This window comes from Tyto alba, unplaced genomic scaffold (genome assembly GCF_018691265.1).
Source record: "Tyto alba isolate M040663 unplaced genomic scaffold, T.alba_DEE_v4.0 Super-Scaffold_6, whole genome shotgun sequence".
NCBI classification, from domain to species: domain Eukaryota; kingdom Metazoa; phylum Chordata; class Aves; order Strigiformes; family Tytonidae; genus Tyto; species Tyto alba.
In genome coordinates, this window is record NW_024881327.1 from 3,843,992 (window position 1) to 3,863,205 (window position 19,214).

The window sequence follows — 19,214 nt, forward strand, 5'->3', positions numbered from 1 at the left end:
CATAATACTAAACAGCATGGGGGAAAAACTGGACATTGCTTCTTACAGGCTTAACCACTAACCAACTAAATTGTGCTCTCATTTGCTGGTCCTTTGTTTCTAATTATTTTCCATATGGTGAGGCATGAACATGCCGTCTTCACACTTGCAAATAGTCCGTAATTTGGTGATTAGAAAAAGATCCTGAAAGATAAGAAGAGACGGAAGTTTGATTCTCCCAGAGGTGATACTGAACTGTGGTCAGTACAATTGAGAATGTACCACGTGTGTAGAGCAATGCTGAGCATCTGCACAGAGATCAAATACAGTGGCGAGTCTCCTATGCAGAGACACATTCCCATTTCTCTTGGGATCACACTAAAAAGAACTGAGCACCAATGGCAGACTAGAATAAGCTCCATATCCAGTCAGTAAAAATACATAAAGTTACTGAAAGCATTGATAATTTTCAACAGTGCTTAAAAAGAGAGACTGACATTAAGTAAGGCCATGCAGAATCTCAATAGCATTTAGAAAACTCTTTGGGCAGGGAGAGCTGATCTTGTCTGCACTAGATCCAACATTAATTCTGGATACAAAAAAAGGGAAAATGAAGTAGAATCTGTGACATGATTAAAATTTCCATTGTTTATATTCCTAACTGCTGATAAAGTCCCAAACCCTTGTTAGCTTATGCTCAGACCTTTCATCAGTCATAGAAAAAGTGTGCCATAGCCCTGAACGTGGTCTGTAAAACTAGAATTACAGGTTTGGAAATTATATCTGTATTTACTATGACTGCATTTACATCTATGTGTACCATAAAGCCAAAAAGTTTAGATTTTAAAAAAGAGTGTTCTTCATGACATTACCGCTGAAGCATATCCAAATAAAACAAGTGAATTCAAAGCATGTTACTAAATTTATCTACGAACTTCAGGCCAGTGTATTGTGTATGTATAAGAGGTATGAAATATTATTTTCTTTGTTATAGAATAGTTTACCACTGTTTAGCAATGTTATACACAGAGAGATGTACACCAGAGGCACGCAAGTGTGACTCACCATGCACTTTTTCTTCCCTCTCTAAATGTAAGTTTGTAGACTGAATTTAAGTAGGTGGTTTTTTGGTTGGTTTTGGGTTTTTTTTTTTTTTTTTTTTTTGCTTTATTTCTTTTTTCTCAAAACAGAACACAGTGGTTTCTTTCCAGATAGACATTCCTTTTCAACAATAAGATTTAGCAAAGATAAAAAAATCCTGATTATTTAACAGAATATTAAAGCAGCCTTGCAGAACTGGACTATTGCCAGTGCTTTAAACATGCTAATTCAAATAGCATTGAAAACATGAAAAACCTTTAACCTTGAAAATTTCTGCAGAAAGGAAGGTTTCGTGGAGAGTAGTGTTGGATTCTGGAGCTTCTATTTCATAGAGAATTCTTAAATTCATTCACAGGTTTACTAAGGATTTCTTTGAATGTCACTGTCACTTATCTACTAGATGCTTTTCTGAGATTAGTTAAAAGGCTTTACCTCAAATGCTTGAAAGGTTAATCCTACATTGTAGTTTTCTGACACTGTTATTTTCCACACACATTCCTTCATCGGTCTGTAGTCATCAGGATAATTGGGAGACTGGATCTGGCCTTCATTTTTGTGGATTTCACCTCCACAGATAGCTGATAAAAGCATAAAATTATTGTCAATAATGACATTTTCTGTTCCCCATGCCCAAACTGATATTTTATGCTACTCTTTTTACAATTAATGATATAATTTTTCTGGAGAAGACTTACAAAGTCTACCAAGGACAAATTATTGAAAACACAATCCATTTAAACCACTATATATATATTGGAGTTATCAAATATATTTCAGCATTTCTAATAGCTCTAAACATCTCTACAGTGCTCAGGAAGACTTTGGAATCATGGATAATCTGAATCTACACATTTCACAGAATATATTTAGAAGGTAAAAATAATCACATTTTAGTTTTTGTTCATGTTTGCAATATATTTAATAAACATTCCTCACTAATATTTACTAACCTTTTACAAAGAGACAAATGAGACAGAAATCTCATATTTTATAATGATCTATGTATTCTAACCTACAGATTATCACTTCAAGTTTACACTGACTTTGAAGAAACAGGTAATGTAAATAAAAAATATTTTAACAAAAAGTAAATTAACTTTTCAGGGACATACTGATAACTATATAAAGATCTGTGGATATCAACTAAAATCACACAGTTTACTACCATAGGTTCAATATTTAAGAAAGCAGGCTCTATTTTAAACAGAGGAATGTTGGCTTGCTAATATATTCAGTGTGTGGGAGTGTCTCTATTAAGTAAGTTTTCTATATGCTCTAGGATTAAGTCAGATTTTTCTGAAGAATAAACAGAAAGTACTCAAAGAAATCTTTGCACACACTAAGCACAAGAACATGCACATTTACTTAATTAAACAACTGGTAAAAAATGCTTGTAAGTATTACCAGTGGTGTCCCTGGAAAAGAGGTCATCTGAAATCTGATCACAGGAAGAATTTCAAAATGTCCTTTATAGTAAGTTAACACCTACTGTCTCTTTTAGTAATAAAATACCATTTTCATATTAGGTTATTTCTCACTTAAAAAAAAATAAATGTATATATATATATATATCCAGAAGTAAGCAGTTAATATTTTTCTTCTGTAATCAAGTCATTTTTAATGCTATAAGAGGCTTACCTTCATAAATTGCTGCAAAACCTTTCCCAACCCAGTTGCTGCTGCTGCGGAACTCGATCCACATCCTGCTGTCGGAGGATGCAAGGACTTCTGGCAGTTTGTCACCACAAAACCTGCCTAAAAACATGCAACCAGTAACTGCATTTTCTGTCGCCTCTGAAGCCAAACGCTGCAAACATTTATACAAGTGTTTAACATTATAAACAGGAGTAGCATAACCAACTCAGTGGAACTATTCACACGCTTATTGTTAAGTACATGTGTTCCTGCAGATTAAGACCGAATACACAAAGATTTTATTATGAAGCTTTCAGTACTTCTCTTCATTGCAGTCAGGCTCACAAGTCTAAGTATAAAACCTTAGTGGAATTAAGTATAAAAATTATTGTCATAGATTTTTTCTATACATGCAAACTCAGACATTTCGGAAGGGGAAAGTGAGTATTAATCTTAAAACAGGAATGTAATCTAGGTCACAGTAATACTGCTCATTGTGTCTAAGGACCAAAGAGATTTAAAGACTAACATCCAAATGACCCTAGACTATATTATCCTCTTAAATTCAGCCTAGGTAGGTGAAATTTCTCTTTGTCTAGGTGATAGAGAAGGGAACAGGAGAAAAGTGTAATTTCTGTCTGGTCTGAATTGTTTCTTCTTTCTTTTCTTTTTAAGGCCAAGAAAATAGGCACTACTGTTAAAAAGCTGTCCCCTCTGTATATGCTTCCTTTTCTTTCTTTTTTTGCTGTTTTTAAATTGTGGCTGCTAGGGTGCTAACAAATAATTTTAGTCTTCATTCTAAAAACAACAACAGAACTGACCCAAGAAGTTGGAGATGTTCATATTTCCTATGGTCTGACATCCTCAGTTTCAATCAAAGAAGACCATGGGATGTCAAACCAAGACTCTGGGTTAGACAGTGGCATTATGGGGTGTGAAATCTCTTCACCAAACCTCTGAATTAAGAAAAGGATGGCTGCAACTTCTTGCATATTAGTTTCAACTTTAAGACTTATTTCATTATTGCTTTGCATGTCTTCCCTCTGGAAAAGCAGGGAAGGACATTCAAAGAAGAAACAGAAGTAATCTCATAGTCATAATTTTGAAAGTACAGGAACAGAATTCATAAGTACAACTCTACAGTGGGTGCTCTTGAAAACAGTGCATGTGCTCATCATGTGCTCTGGGGATTTCCCATCACATGGTCCACAAATTTGTCTGTATACTATTTTCCCATTTCTGTGAATAAAACTACGGCAATTTCATATTTCAATACCCATAAGCAAAGCAACATTTTTTTGCATGTTTTGTCGTTTTCATCTTTCTATGCATACAGATGAATAACAGCTAACTGCAATGAAAGGAAGGCTTGAGGCTTGAAGTTAAATGACTCACTGGAGGCCATTTGGAGGTTTTTTCCCATCCTCAAATTTAGATACATTCTAGACACCTTAAAACCATGAGGTTTGTTGTGGGTTCAACAGCAAGTCAGTCCACTGAACTCTATGGGTATGGTAACTATGGACAATGCAGCATTCAACAGTTGCATACCAAGTAGAGGTGATTTTCTCCAGTAGCCATCTCTTACTTCAATGTAGTCGTACCAACAGAGACTGCTCTTGTAAAGGTCCATGGTGGTAAAATTTAAAACAATCTGCAATCAGAGGAGAAGACCTAATTAAATCACATGTGGTTAACACTAGAAAATGATCACAAAGTTCTGCACAACTGAAGTCAGAGTCGTCACCTGTAACAGGATTCCAACTACTTAGACACTTAATTAACCTCTCCTCAATTATTTCTTATAGGAAGTAAAAGTTGTTTTGGGGACATTAAAGGTTTTTTATTTAACCTTACATATTTGAGCAGATTCAAGACAGACTACTTAATTGGTTACAGAGAGATTTTCACAGAGAAATAAAAATTTAAGAATGCTAATAAGGAAAAATAATGTGCTAATATAATCTTAAGTATGTTACTTGATAATTCTCCTGCCAATTCTTTTTCCATTCCATTCTAACTATAAACACCACTGACAGCTGTAAAAAAAAAATAAAAAAATGTTGTTTTATTTCAGTTTGTGATTTCTTCTACTACTGTTTTGTCAAGATAAGTTACTTTCAGACAAGTTAAATATTGACCATGGTGGACAGTAATGCTGAAAGCAGTATCACTAAAACAAATGGTACACACTCCCTTATTGACTCTTAGTGAAGCTATAATTAAGTTTTTTATACAGAAATCTGAGTTCTGTTCATTTCTGGAACTTTTGAACTCGATCTCCCAATTTTACTGAGCACATCTGTAAATAGACATATTTTCAATACTTAATATCAGGACTAACTGAGGGCATTACATTATCCCACTTTGGTTTAGAAATACTAATCCTAAACTGCCATAAACTTACACTTTTAACACAGGAATAGGACTTATCCTGGATCACAGGATGACACAATAGCTACAGTTTGAACCATGAGTGACTGGGACCATCTTAGCATCATGTCTTGAAATTTCAGGGATAAGTCCAAACAAGAAGATTAAAAATAATTCATATTTTGTATTGTAAAGTCATTTCCAATTCATATCCTTACATTGGATCTAGGTGTATTATGAAAAATAACACATCTTCTAAATCAGTTCCTTGGTATAAATAAATATTTCAACCTAACTAAAAATCTATATTCACATATGAGCATAGAAGTGGTTTTATTTTTAGCTTTGTTCCTAGGAACTCACAATTGAAACCTGCTATTATAAAGCAAACATGAATTGCTGCACAGTAGCAAATACGTCACACTGCAAAAATATATCTCCTTGGCAGCCTGTGAAGCAGCTGTGAGTGTCAGTTGAAAGGAGAGGAATTTACCCTTAGTCCAGCTGCAAGGAGGAAATATACCACCACAACTGGGACAATGGGCTCAGGTAGTCAGATGGGATGGATTACTTCCATCTCCTCTGAAGGCACCAGGTGTGTCTCTCCAACCACCCCATAGTACAATATTAAACCAGAAAGGCAGAACTAGTTCAGACAGTTTAATTTTAAAAAGATAGAAACTATTAGCTATTGGAGGAACCTAATTTAAAGATAACAAAGCTCAGCGGTTTAGGTGTGTAGGTGGTAGGGAGTCACGGTAAGGCTCTTCTCCAAACAATGCAAAATGGAGACAATCTTTCATAGCAAAACACTGTGTGTCTTAACATTAGACTTGCAGGGATTTTGCTTTCACTTACTTTCCAGAAAAAATAACTAAGTGCATCCGTGTGAGCAATTACATTCTCAAAAATCCCTTTTGTTTTCAGTGGAGAATGGGAAACTTCCTGACAATCTCAAAAGCTGTATCTTCCCATAACCCCCAGTGCTGATGCTACTGACGGGCTGGCTGGAAAACCAAGCTCACAGGTGATTCTATTCAGCTTTCACCTTTACTACCATGATGCCATGAGAAACAGAAAACATCTGTCAGGCCACACATAAAACCTAACAGCCAGAAGTCCTGTACAGTGATACACATTATGCTGACAGCCACAGCCTTGTGGGATGAAGGTATGGGAGACGAAGCATGCCAAGAACCATCAGGACAGCACTGAATAAATGAATACCTGTTCTGGTGGTTGGGTATGGCCAAACATTTATATACACAAGCTGCTGCCACATCCACAAAAACAGCAAAATTGTTGCTTAAACAGCAGTCTCTCTCTAGCACTATGTTCTCCATGGGAACATCCTGCAGTTAGGTTTGGTACATTTTTAGTGTAGCAGATGCAACAAATACGGCCTGCCCTCTCTCTTTTGACCCTTTCCTTCTGACATCGTAGGGCCACAAAGGGAGGCAGTGATTTAGTCTCAGATCTATACGCAAAGAATACCTGCTTCAATGTTAGTTTTATATTTCAGAAATATATTTAGATAATATTAACTCATATTCAAGCTGCCATTGGCACTCTGAATCATAAAGACCTATAACAATGAATAGTCATCAAATTATATTGTGGGATTTCTTCCTGAGCTCAGATGAAAATGGACTAATCTGAAAAGAGACACAATTGTTGTGCAATCCTCTCTCTGTTGCAATAGAAAATACAGTAGAAATTAATATATTTAAAGAAAACTGTTCTTATACTGAAAGGTTTGCAGTCATAAATATTCTAATATCTTGAACTATTTTTCAATATAGATACCCTTTCCCTTGAAAAACAAAGCAAATTAAGTCCTAATGAAAAAAACAGTTTCAGTTAATATCTTGTAATATGTAGATAGGGGATGTGTTCATAAGTATGGAATTTAAAAAGATAATGAAATGCTCACCAATTGAAACATTCAGTGAATTAGAACCATAAAGAGTTTTTATATGGAAAATACATCAAATCAGTGCTTTTAAAGCTAGAGCTAGTAGGGAATTGAGCGGGGAGGAAAGGAGGGAGTGTTGATTGTGTCTTTTGGGAGTTGTTTGGGGGTTTTTTTTGAAAGCCAGTAAGCAAATCATCTTGACACTCCACTGTTGAACTCCAAGGATTTGAACTTCCAACTTTGAGGCATCCAAGATTTGATCCTAGATCTCCTATATCTCTTCAAGTTCTGTGAGCGAGACTTTAAGACCCCTTTTCCATTGCAGATGTGGCTAGTCAGGTTAAGCAGAACGAATGTCAACAGCAGATGAACAACTGGAATGATTCAGGTAAGCACAGTGCACACTTTGGACTCACTCTCAGCAGAGCAAGCACTACAACCTGGGTTTCTACCTGACAACCTCTATGTTCAATCCAATTATTGATCTACATCTCTCTTTAGATGATTCACATTTTAACCTTGCCAGTTTTTCACCAACACCTTGGTGGAGAACAATTATATTTATTTCTTTTTAGTTTTTCAAAATAGGAAGAATGTTTTCTTTTCAGTGCTACTGAGAAAATTGACAGAAGTCCTTCAATGCCATACTACTCAGTTTCCAGACTATTGCATTGTTTACCTAAAAATGGCATGCATCAAAGCATCAGTTGATCCTCTCAGTTGGCATTCACTAGGTCGCTGTGCTTGTATCCGTCCACATTCTCCCATGCTTCTTTTAGTCTAATTGCTGCACCTCCTGCTTCAACTCCCTGTCTTATTTCCTGGATGCAGACTTCCCATGATATTCCTTCCTGGAAGGAGAACCTCACAGCTCACCTCTTCGCTTTCGCCTAGCACTACACCTTTTAAACTTCTCCTAGCTTATGTGCACCCTTTCCCAGATGTCTAACCCACAGGGCATTTTGCATTTACTATTCAGGCACTCCTTCACTGACATGTACTGAAAAAATAAATGCACAAATATTATCAGAATTCCAAAACCACCTACTTACTATGTTATTTTCCACGAGAAATAGCAGATGTGGCTAAAAGTACAATCATTCATATGCTTTCCTCTGCTTCAGTATTTTAATATATTTCCACGTGCTATTTGAATCTACCTCTGAGGACAGTAGAGAGGTCCTGTATATTCTTTTATTCACACATTAATTCTGTCTTTTGCAGACAAGTTTCTTCTTCAACTTGTCCTTCAAATAAAGAGGCCTCACTGACTATAAAATTTTTGTTCTTCTCAGCTCATCCACTTTGCAGTTCAGATTCCTTCTAAACCCTTACCTTCTCTATTCCCTGAGTTTCTCAGACCATATGTAGGTATCTGTATCTAGCCGTACTACCTGAAAACCCTACCGCCCTCAGCAGTCTCCTTGTCCTTTTCCACCCACACCCACCACACCCCAGCTGTGTAGGCAGAGGGGTTCGCAAGGGGGGAGCCTTTTTCTCTGCCCAGATGAGATGCAGACAGCTGAATTAAGGTCAGGCTACCTTCCATAGCTGCTTAAACTAATCCAGCTGGCTCTGTTGGAAGCAAGTTATGGAAGCCGCATCCTATACATCTTCCATTGGCTCAGTTGTGTAGAGCCTGGAGGTCTCTCACCAGTCTAGCCACAAGTCTTCCATTTTCCATGACACAGATAAAACATCATATTTCTCTGCTTTCTGTTTGGAAATTCGCCTCTTTCCAAACCTTAGTTAGAATCATAGAATGGTTTGGGTTGGAAGGGACCTTAAAGATCATCCAGTTCCAAACCCCCTGCCATGAGCGGGTATACCTTCCACTAGATCAAGTTGCTCAAAGCTGCATCCAACCTGGCCTTGAACACTTCCAGGGAGGGGGCATCACAAGTTCTCTGGGCAATCTGTTCCAGTGTAGTTGCCAGGATAGAGTTGGGAAAAGGATGGTTTTACTTAGGTGTGATCACGTCTCAAAGTGCTGCTATCTAAATGGAAACCATTAAAATTTAATGAGCCTCCTCAATGGCCCCCTGCCTTTGAAACTATATGAAATAACCTTCACAGCTTTTTCTCACTCTGACATGCCAAGGCATTTGATGATACAGCAATTCCTTAACATTGACCAGAATTCATTAGCTGTACATAGGCAGAACCCCCAATCTGTCACAGCATGGTTTCTGGTTGGGAACCAAACAAGTATAAATATATTTAAGATTCTGAATTGCAGTTCTGCAAAATATTAAATAGAGCTACAGACAAGGCAGAGCTTGTTCAAGGGGACAGGATGGCTGATAGTCTTCAGAGGGAAAACAATCAATGGGTATTTGTCAGCACAATTAAGGAATTACTGATGACACAGCAGATTCAATTGTGCTACTGCAGCTTCAGAGAGAATATATCATACCTCCTACTTCCCGGGATAAGAAAGCACAAAATACATAGCAAACATCAGGCAGTACTAGGTCTTCTGCAGGTGATATTTCTTCATGTATCAACCAAGGATTTTTCTGACATTTTATCATTCATGTAAAACATTATGGAAAATTGAAAAGTAATGTAACCTATTCAAAAAGGCGGATTCAAAAAATCCACTGGCACAGTTGCAACTCCCTATGCCAACAAAATTTCTACACACCAGAAAGCAGATTTGCCCTGGCAGAAGGCATACAGTATTACTAACACTGTCATCCCCCAGAGATTTTCCTGTGTATAGATATACTGTGTACAGCTGTTTACCATATAGTCTTAAATCTTGAGAGAAAGTAAAAGGTGAATGAACTGCCTTGTTTTAGTAATAGGGACACACACATTTTAGGCTGGGCTGGCAATTTATGATGCCTATCAATAAAAGGAATGCTTCAGCTAGTATGTGCCACTGCACCCCCGTCCTTCATTGAGTTTCCTGCCATCAAAGATTGGAAGTGTCTGTAATTGCAGAAAGCAACATGAATAGAGGTTCTCTAAACTATGCTCAAACAGAACAATGTTAAATCTCAATAAATAAGAGGCAAGAGGTAGACAATCCGGACTGGAGCTTTTTGAGTTTATTTTTAGGTGACTAAAGTGCTTACTGACATCTCAGAACGTGATGTGATGTACTGAGATGTGCTCTAACCTCCACACAGCATTCCTGAGATCTATCAGGGTCAAAGCAGCAAACAAAGGAACAAAAATGTAAATACATTTTTATTTTCCCTTCATAATGTGAATACGTTACCATCATTTACTAAGAAAACTTGGAATCAAGCATAATGTGTGTCCTAGCTACCATGATATATGCATTAGTTAAGATTTAGACCTCATTTCTATTATCTGCTATTCACATCAAGTCCTTGCTGCAAATAGGGTCCTTTATCTCAAGACAGACAATACCCTATGGGAACAGCACTGACAAAAAAGCCTTTTTGACATTAGCACAAATATAATTTACTTTGTTCTTGCTGACCTATATGGAGACTATGAGAGCTGCAGGTCAGAACAGTGCCCTAACAGACATGACTTGTCATGTTAAATTTCATTTAGAAAATTCCATTTAGTCTTTTTCCCCATTTGGGGTAGGGGTTTAGATGGGAAGGGAGCTGGTCTTCTTACATTGCTGACTTCAAGATAGGGGCTTCTCCTCATTAAACTTTTGTACAGCATAATACACCTCCAGTGGTGGTTACAATCTCAAGCCATAATGCTATTACAAATATATTACAATTACACTAGCATCCACAGGCTTACACAAGGTTGGAGCATGCTATGAATACTTAAGCACGACCATTTTCTAGCTCATATATTAATATTGTTTTCAAAAGCCAATAATAATTGTAGATGAACACTACAATTCTTTAATTTTTTAACAGAGGAAAAGAAACCTAAGCCATTTTTGTTGATATCACAGCAGTGTCTAAGAAGCAACAAAATAGTGGGTACATAAAATTACCTCTCTAGATTAATTTGCATCTTTTGCGCAAACCTCCTCTTATTCATCTGTTTTCATTTGTTTTTCCCTGCCAACCTGCAGATCCACCCACGCCCTCCCAGCACCGAGTGTGTTTATTTTTCCTCCCGTCTCTGGCTCTTGCCCAGAGGAGGGTGAACGTTTTCCAAATGACTTTGCTTTCATCCCCCACAGTGGCAAATGCTCTTACAGCTCCTCAGGATCTATTAGCACATCAAGAACATATATTCTTGGTGGCTACCAGGACCCTGACCTGAAAGAAACACAGAATAAAGTAATCTAATCAGGAGAAAACTAAGTCCAATATGGAGTGGGAGACCACTGACAAAACTGACTGAAATATCTGGGCGTAAATGCTGGGATTTCCTCTTTGGACTCTCCAGTACTGAGGCTGGTGCTGGGTTCTATATTTCAGCCTTTAGGCTGTACCTGACTGCTTAATACTGGCCGCTGCTTCTTGCATAGAAACTTACATCCTTTTTTTTTTTTTTCCTTGCATATTTTGTCTTAGGTGAAATTTCCCATCACTCTCTCTACCCTTATTTATTTTGAGGCAAGCCAATATTTGAGCCAATATTTTAAAACAAGATTCAGCTAACACGTTTTGAAAGTGTACACAAGAAGTCCAGGCTTTGCTTTCACTAGGATGACACACTTCCTTCCCCAAACTGCCCTCACCAAGCCGATTTTTTTCCCCACATTTTCCCCTAAAATTGATGCCCAGAGATTAAAACTGTATGCGCTAGAGCTGATACCAGGGAACACCTATAGTGACACTTTCTCTACCCTCCGTTATTACTGTCTCAGTTTAGAAATACCTCATCCCATAATCCAAGAGCTCCCTTCAGCAGAGCCCAGCTATCAGCCCCACACGGCTCAGTCAGCTCGCCCGCACCCGTGCTGAAGGAGAGACCCTTCGGGAGCCTGAACTACCTCTTCCACCTTTACACCAAACCACCAACTGAATTGGAAGCCAGTTCTGAAGGGATTTCATGATGCAAACAGGTAGCAGGTTGAAATCATGCCTTCATTTCACACGGACAGCCACCACAGCACTTAGTTCATGGTCCCATTTTTACAGCATACCATTGTTTTCAATTATTACACGATCTTTAAACTTAAATGAAAAGCTAATGAAATGCAACATTTGAATTTGAAAACTGTGTTTAGCTGATGGGATGTCAAAATACCTTCTCCCCTGGGGTCACAGAGATTCTCCATATGCAGTGTGTGTAGGAAGGATAGCCATTTGGAAACCCTGGAGAAGAAAAGTTGCCTGTAGATTCCTGAAGTGTTTCTCCACAGGCTGAAAGAAACAAAATACAGTAAAAATATAAAATTGAATATGCCTAACAGAGAAAAATGCATCTTTCCAATATCTACTCAGAATACATTTAACTCACTGCAGATGCAGAATGGAAAACAGACTAGTTATTTTACGATTTATTCAAAACAATGATTTTAAGCAAGTCTGACATTCATTCCATTTTACACAGGATGTTTTTATTCCATGAACTATTTCACTTGTGTGCTGTCTGCTGACATAACCAAAATCACAGCAGTCTTAAAAATGTCATTGCTGTCAATCAACTGCAAAATTATACCATAAGTTTACTTTGGTGAAAAAAAGTTAGCCACACCCTTACACATATCGTTTAAGAACTGAAACAAAAGTAAAACAAAAGCTGGCATGTCATGATTGGCACGACACTGGAATTTCATCAGTAGTTTTATTTAATTTAGTACTTTGCCCACACAACAGACTGATCTGACCTAAACTCACTCGTTTATATTGGTATAGAAAACTAAATCTTATATTCAACAAAATCTCTTGTAAGAGTGATTTGTAGATAAGTGAGTAATAAAACAAAGCAAATTTGAAGTCCTAAAATACCAAAAGCTTTTGTATTCTTTATTATTGAAGCTTTTAGCACACATATCTCACCTGTAAATCATGCTATTAGCTGCTAGTAGACTGGTTAATAATTCCTCTTCATACTGAAATATATCATTGGAAGCTCCTGCCATTCTCCACCACTAAAACTGATGCTGGTAGGATGTCACACCTCAGTCAGTCATCTTTTTTGGCCTTAATCAAGTTGTTTCACCCACTGATTTTGCAGGTGTGATATGAGAGATGTGAAATATTATCCCATGACTGACAGTGTAATCAGATCTGCAGTACTTTCAAATTACAGTGCTACCACTGCCAGCAGGTGAACTACTGTATCATCAAAAACTCAATGAATTATAAATGATCTGGAAAATATTTAAATAAAATGGGACAAAGGAAGAGATTGCTTATGACAAAGACTGACAACACAGCTGTAAAGGCTGTCTTGTTAAAATGCATCTAAGATGTAATCTGACAACTACACTGTAATATCAGGCATAAACTACATTCAAGGCATTAAATATGCTCTCTGACACTGAAATGGTTATTGTGATCAGGACAGAAAATAAAGATTGGTGCAGCCCCCCAATAATATAATGGCTAACGTCATTTTCACCATGTCACTTAGGAATGAAATGGGGAAAAAAAAAAAATATTTTTCTCCCTTCATTTAAAAAAAGATGTAGTTCTGTCTTTAAAAAAAAATGTAGGCAGCCACAGCAAATGACACATACAAAAAAGGCATTCAGTACTAAATAATTATTTCTGTACAAAGCCTTTTCAGTGAAAAGGCTATATCCATAATTAGCCACAATTTATTTTTAAACACAGAGATGAATGAAAACTTAAATACAGAGTACTGTACTGGGTTCCCCCAGTGCTAGTGAACTGTATTGTAACTGTACGTAAAGCACTTAAGAGAAGGTCAAGAGTAACATCATAGTCTTGTACAGGAGTAGAGGACAGCAGAGCCCAAAGAGGAGATACCCTGCACAGCAGATGCACACACCACTTGGGAGACCCGTGAGGATCCAAGCATTCTGCTCAACGCTTTTAGACCCCTCTGTTCTTCCCCTCGTGCATGGCTTCATTGAGACTACACTGCATCGGCATACTCTCACGAGGGATAAAACCACATTTCAAAGCTTTAGGACACCTTCTGTTTGCTCTAGCCGTAACTTTTTCACCAACACTACAGCTACTAAGCAAGCCTTGAGCAGATGACATGATAAGAGATGGGGAACGCTGTTTGTTCAATCTTTTCTACTCACGTTGCATTTTTTTCAATTAACTGTAACTCTGAATTACAAATATTGATTATGAAGTCATGCAGTGCACAAACCCACATAATGTGAAGTATGTAAGCAAACAAAATACTATCAAGTATGTTGGACATAAGAGACATCAGATCAAACACAGCCCTGCAATTAGCAAGAGGAGAGGAGGAAGACTCTGGACTAACTACCCCTTACTCTATTAAAGTCCCTACATTACCCCGTTACAAAAGTAAACATGTCAATTAATTAAGCATAATAGCTTTAGATTTTTGAAAACATTTCAAAATTTTTCTCTCTTATACAGAGTGCAGGATTATTTACTCCAGAGTATTAAAAACATACAGAAGTTGTAATAATATATGGATGTTGTATATAGCTTAAACTATGCTATATACATGGCATAAAAAAATATGTATTTTAAACTAAAACTATGGATTTTAAGTTGAAAAAGGTTCTATGGAGCACCTTCGTTTTCTAGGAATTAGAGAATAAAGCTAGTTAATACAATAATTTAATTTATACCCATATTAAATGCCTGGGAGCTCTCTATCAAATACAAATTTTCATAAGCATCTCTGAAATTAAGGGAAGCGTAAGAAAAATTGTAATCGGAGAACTTCTAATAAGAATTAACATAATTTGAATCTATAAAATATTTTTGAGCTTTAAATTTCTCACCGTATTTATCATTTCATTTAAAATTCCTGGTTACTCGAAGGAACTATAACAAGAAGAGTTTATACCAATCAATATTTGAATTAATTATCTATGGGATCTGAGTTCCAGGCTGGCTTCCAGAGCCACTGTAGACAGGGTGATATTTGGGTATTTCTTGTTTAAAAGCACATTCTTTTGAAATGGGTCAATGGTAACTGAAACAGCTGAAATGCTATCACTAGAAAATGTAAAGGTTTTCTCTTTAATTGGACTGTGGCAACTACAGTATTCATGATTAGGCTTATAAAATGATATATCTTAAACATTTTCTCGTGTGACAGTCCTTTAGTAATGGAGTCCACTTTGCAAAAGAACTGTAGAAGGAAAAGGAGCAGTAAGGGCCACTTATTTAAACTTCCTAAGAATTAATCATTTTATATTTCTTGTCAGAAGACGTTAATTACAACTTCAGTCTTATACACCTTTGCTTTATAAAGCATTTGTACATTTTTATTCTATTGTTAGTCATTAATGTTGTCAGTGTTTTCTCTGATGCTTTTTTCCCCCTTCTCTCAAATGTCATGCTTTGTATCAATTCTACTAGGCTAGACTACTTGCAGAAATGGCACTTTAGCTCTCCCCACACACACACTCCAATCAAGAAAACAATCTCCTGTCTGTTTTACAGCTTGAGAAGGTTATACTTCTGATAAGCCTTTCTGTGGTAAGGAAAGGGAAACTCTTTTTACTTCTGCTTGGAAAGATTAGCAATGGATGCAGACAGCAGGTAGATTATATACTTATATAAAGCAATTTCTACCAGTGCACTCTGCAGCAGTGTTTAATTACACTTCCTGTGTATAACACCTCTCTGGGCTGGCCTGCACACATGGTCAAGTTCTGTTAAGGATTATAGTGAAATCTGCAAATGATGAAGCCCAGATCCTCCAGGACACTTAGGGAACCAAGTCTCATTACTTTGTCCATAGGACTAGCAAATACATACTGTCATATATGGCTAATTTAAGCTTACCCTCTTCCAAACAGAATTAAGATCTTTAATACTTTTTATTTAGAAACAAGTCTGTATAGTTATACCTATATAGCATATAAATCTGCCATAGAGACCTAAAAATATCTGGTGCTGATGAGATACTTGTTAAACCAAAAATTTAAATCAGTTTACTACAACTCTGTGTCTTACTGTTGAGTTGATTCCCCTTTATAGTTACAGGGAAACAGTCTTAATCTAAAAACTTTAATCCTCCTTATGTAGTGAATAAAGGCTGACTTTTGAAGGTGAACACTCTTTTCTGATCTAATAGAGGTGGGAGCAAGTTAAGCCTGAGGAACAGTGAGGACAGCACAAAAAAAGAGCCAGGGTAGGTATCCTTCACCTGCTCTCTGCCACACATACTGCCACACACACTGGCAATTTGTAAATTTGCTCAACTTCTTTCATCCACCTTCTCTTCTTCTGAACTGACTTCTCCTGCCAGTGTGAGCCTCCTTTCCCATCCATTATTCAGTCCCACACTACCCATTTATTTCTTGTCCACTCTTTCTGCCTAGGAGTATCCTTCTCCATAATTTCCTTTTCTTATTCTCTTGTTCCTATAAAACTACATGTGAATTTTACATTAACTATGATTCCTATATAAAAGTATAAAGATAGATCTGTGTTGAAATTTTAGTAGCTGCATCAGAAGAAAACGTATTCTATTACTCCTTTAGACAGTCTGAAAACCATTGTAATACATCCAGCATTGAAGTTCAAGATCTGTTCTGAAATGCCAAGACACTCAAACAAAGTTCAGAATAAGGTTGGCAGAGGAAGGACCCTCAATTTAGTTGCTTGCTTTCTCCTCTTTATTCTATCACGTAACAATGTAACTCAGTATTAACATGTAACAGATCCCTATCAGCAATTATGTTTTCCCTTGACAAAAATCCTAAGAAAAAGTTAAAACCAAACCAAAATTTCTGTTGCTAGGTTGTTGAGTCCTGGCACTTTCTCAGCTGATGAAAATCAAATGGTTATCAAATCTCATGCCTTGGCTTCACCAAGCTCTAAACTGTTTCTCTGTCACTAAGTCCTCTCCTGAATAATAACCTTGAGCATCCTGACCGACTAAAACAACCTGGAAGGCTCAGCTGCCTTGCTTCTGTGAGGATCAGCTGTGTTCTCCAGCAGCCCTGAGCTCAACTTCATGTCCATGGGCCCCAGAAAATGCAGCTGGCTTCTTGGACCAGAGGCTGCTTGCAGGAATAACTAGAACTCCAGATGAAACATGCACAGTATCACAAAATCCTTTACCAAAGGAACGTGCATCTTTAGAAAATACTGATTTAGGTTACTGTTTTTTGTATTTTCATTGTATTACATTTAAGGCAACGCAAATGAACACATGAAACAATGCAGATTTTATTAATGTCTGAAATATCCACTGCTGTTTTATCATCTTTTATCATGTTTACATATAAACATATCATGATTAACATCTTTTGTCTGAAGTAGGAAATGCAGCGCACCTCCCAAACCAAAAGTGTCAGGGATTTTATTGCTATACACTACAACGATCCCATGATTATTTTCATAAAACCAAAAGCTTAATGTCTGAATTTTCAGTCTCACTATTTGCTGGAAAATTTATTAGATCACAAGGGCAGTGCAACTTTCAGAGAGTTATTTCCTTACTGGATGATTAAGTTCATGTTGTGTTACTCAGTTATGAAGCTTCTATTAAAAATACTGACTGAAAAAAATAGCACATTAAATAGTATGTTATTTAAAATTTGTAGAAGAGCTGCCTGCCTTTTTCTCTCTCCTAAAACTCACCCTCCTTTATGGACTGGCTCAGCTAATTAAGGCTAGAAAAATCGATGTCTTTTATCCCAAAGTTTGCTGAAGAGAAGCACCAGGAAAGGAGCATGATCCTGCAACCACTGTTCATTTTTGTTATCCCTCTGACCTGTGTTCACTGGTGCTGCAAAAAATAGCTTACTTTTAAAGTGCACACTACTGCTGATCAACTGTGGTTTTACAATGCTGTGAAACTAGCTTTCAGCAAGGCTTTCAAGACGCTGAAAGAAATTATAACTCATCCTTACACATTTTTAAATACACATAATTAAATGAAAAGGACATTTTCTCTGAATAACTATTTGAACATTAGCCCAAAAAGCATATTGCGCCTTTTTCAGTTGACTGAAAGTACATGTACAGACTATGCTGTAATTTTTTTTTTGTTTTGTTTCTTAAGTCAATGTGATCATCAGGTACTAACTACTTTCACATAGGTTTTAATTCTATAGTCTATTTTTGTCTCCAAAATTTGTCAATAATCAAAATACATATGTATTTTCTGGGCTTATGAAACTCTTGGTCTCTGTATACTCTTATTAGAAATAATGCTGCCAAGAAGAATGACATTATTCAAGTACTTTTTGTACCAAAAGGAAAAAGCAAAAATTATTCCAAAAGGAACAGTTGTTAAAGAAAATATGTTAAAGGGGTTTCTTCTTTGGCAGGCCCAGAAACATGGTGCATGTTCTCAGTATATAGAAGACTATGTTTCAGTGTACTTACAACACAAAGAAAAAGCATATTTCGCTCGTACAGTGTACCTCAAATGCACATCAGATGCCCCAGATCTTCAGTAGATCCCACTGCTGCTGATATAAATTTGAAGCAGCTCCATCACTTCAGTCCTAATCCCTCTTTTTTAGTACTTCTGTATTGATCAAGTGGTAAAAAGTAGCCATATATCTGACTTAAAACAGTTACTGATAGTTCATTAGTTCCCATGAGGAGCAGGAGGGCTATAAAACCTATGTGGCACAGAGCTGGTATGGCTGGTCTCCCCCAAGGACCTTGCTGTCAAATTCTGGCTGAGAGAAGGCACTTCTGAACTGCTTTGGTTGACACCAAAGGTTAAAACTGGTATCAGCCATAACTAGAGAAAGGAAAGTAAAACCTTTTGCTTTGGGATTTCCACCGCTCTGCCAGCACTTATTGCAGAACTAGCACTAGAGAACAAGAACCACAGGGTTGACTGTGGCTCACTCCAAACTTGCCATTGATATTTCTGAGATAGACAACTCTATCCTGACACTATTTTGAGATAAAACATTAATATCCATTGAAATTAGAAGATGTTAAAATTAGGCAAAATATATTTAAATACTAAATGTATCTGTTAAAACTGTAGAAATTTTGTAATAAGATCTATAACCTGTCATCCATAAAAGAGTTTACAATTTAGCCATCCTGGCTTGTTATTTGTCATAGTTTCAAAAAATACAATGTGTACAGAGCTGACTGCAATAATTTAATTTGCTCCTTCTGCATTCTACTTGAATTCAAATTGAAAAGGACTCCAGTTAATGTGCAAACCAGAAGTGATATGAAACATCTTTTTTTTT

General features: G+C 36.9%; 1 protein-coding gene across 5 annotated transcripts in view; it reads right to left on the reverse strand.

The window, feature by feature from the left end:
* The window catches only part of TLL1 (tolloid like 1), a 141,110-nt gene that overhangs the window by 35,340 nt on the left and 86,556 nt on the right, over nt 1-19,214 (reverse strand). For 4 of the 5 annotated variants that reach the window (XM_042808323.1, XM_042808322.1, XM_042808321.1 and 1 more), the window contains 4 exons: nt 12,152-12,267; nt 4,267-4,369; nt 2,719-2,835; nt 1,513-1,658 (listed from right to left, as the gene is read on the reverse strand). In XM_042808323.1, coding sequence (XP_042664257.1) covers nt 1,513-1,658; nt 2,719-2,835; nt 4,267-4,369; nt 12,152-12,267 — 482 coding nt within the window. Of the gene's footprint in view, nt 1-1,512; nt 1,659-2,718; nt 2,888-4,266; nt 4,370-12,151; nt 12,268-19,214 lie in introns of those variants that run through there. The other variant, XM_042808325.1, reaches the window with a different exon arrangement.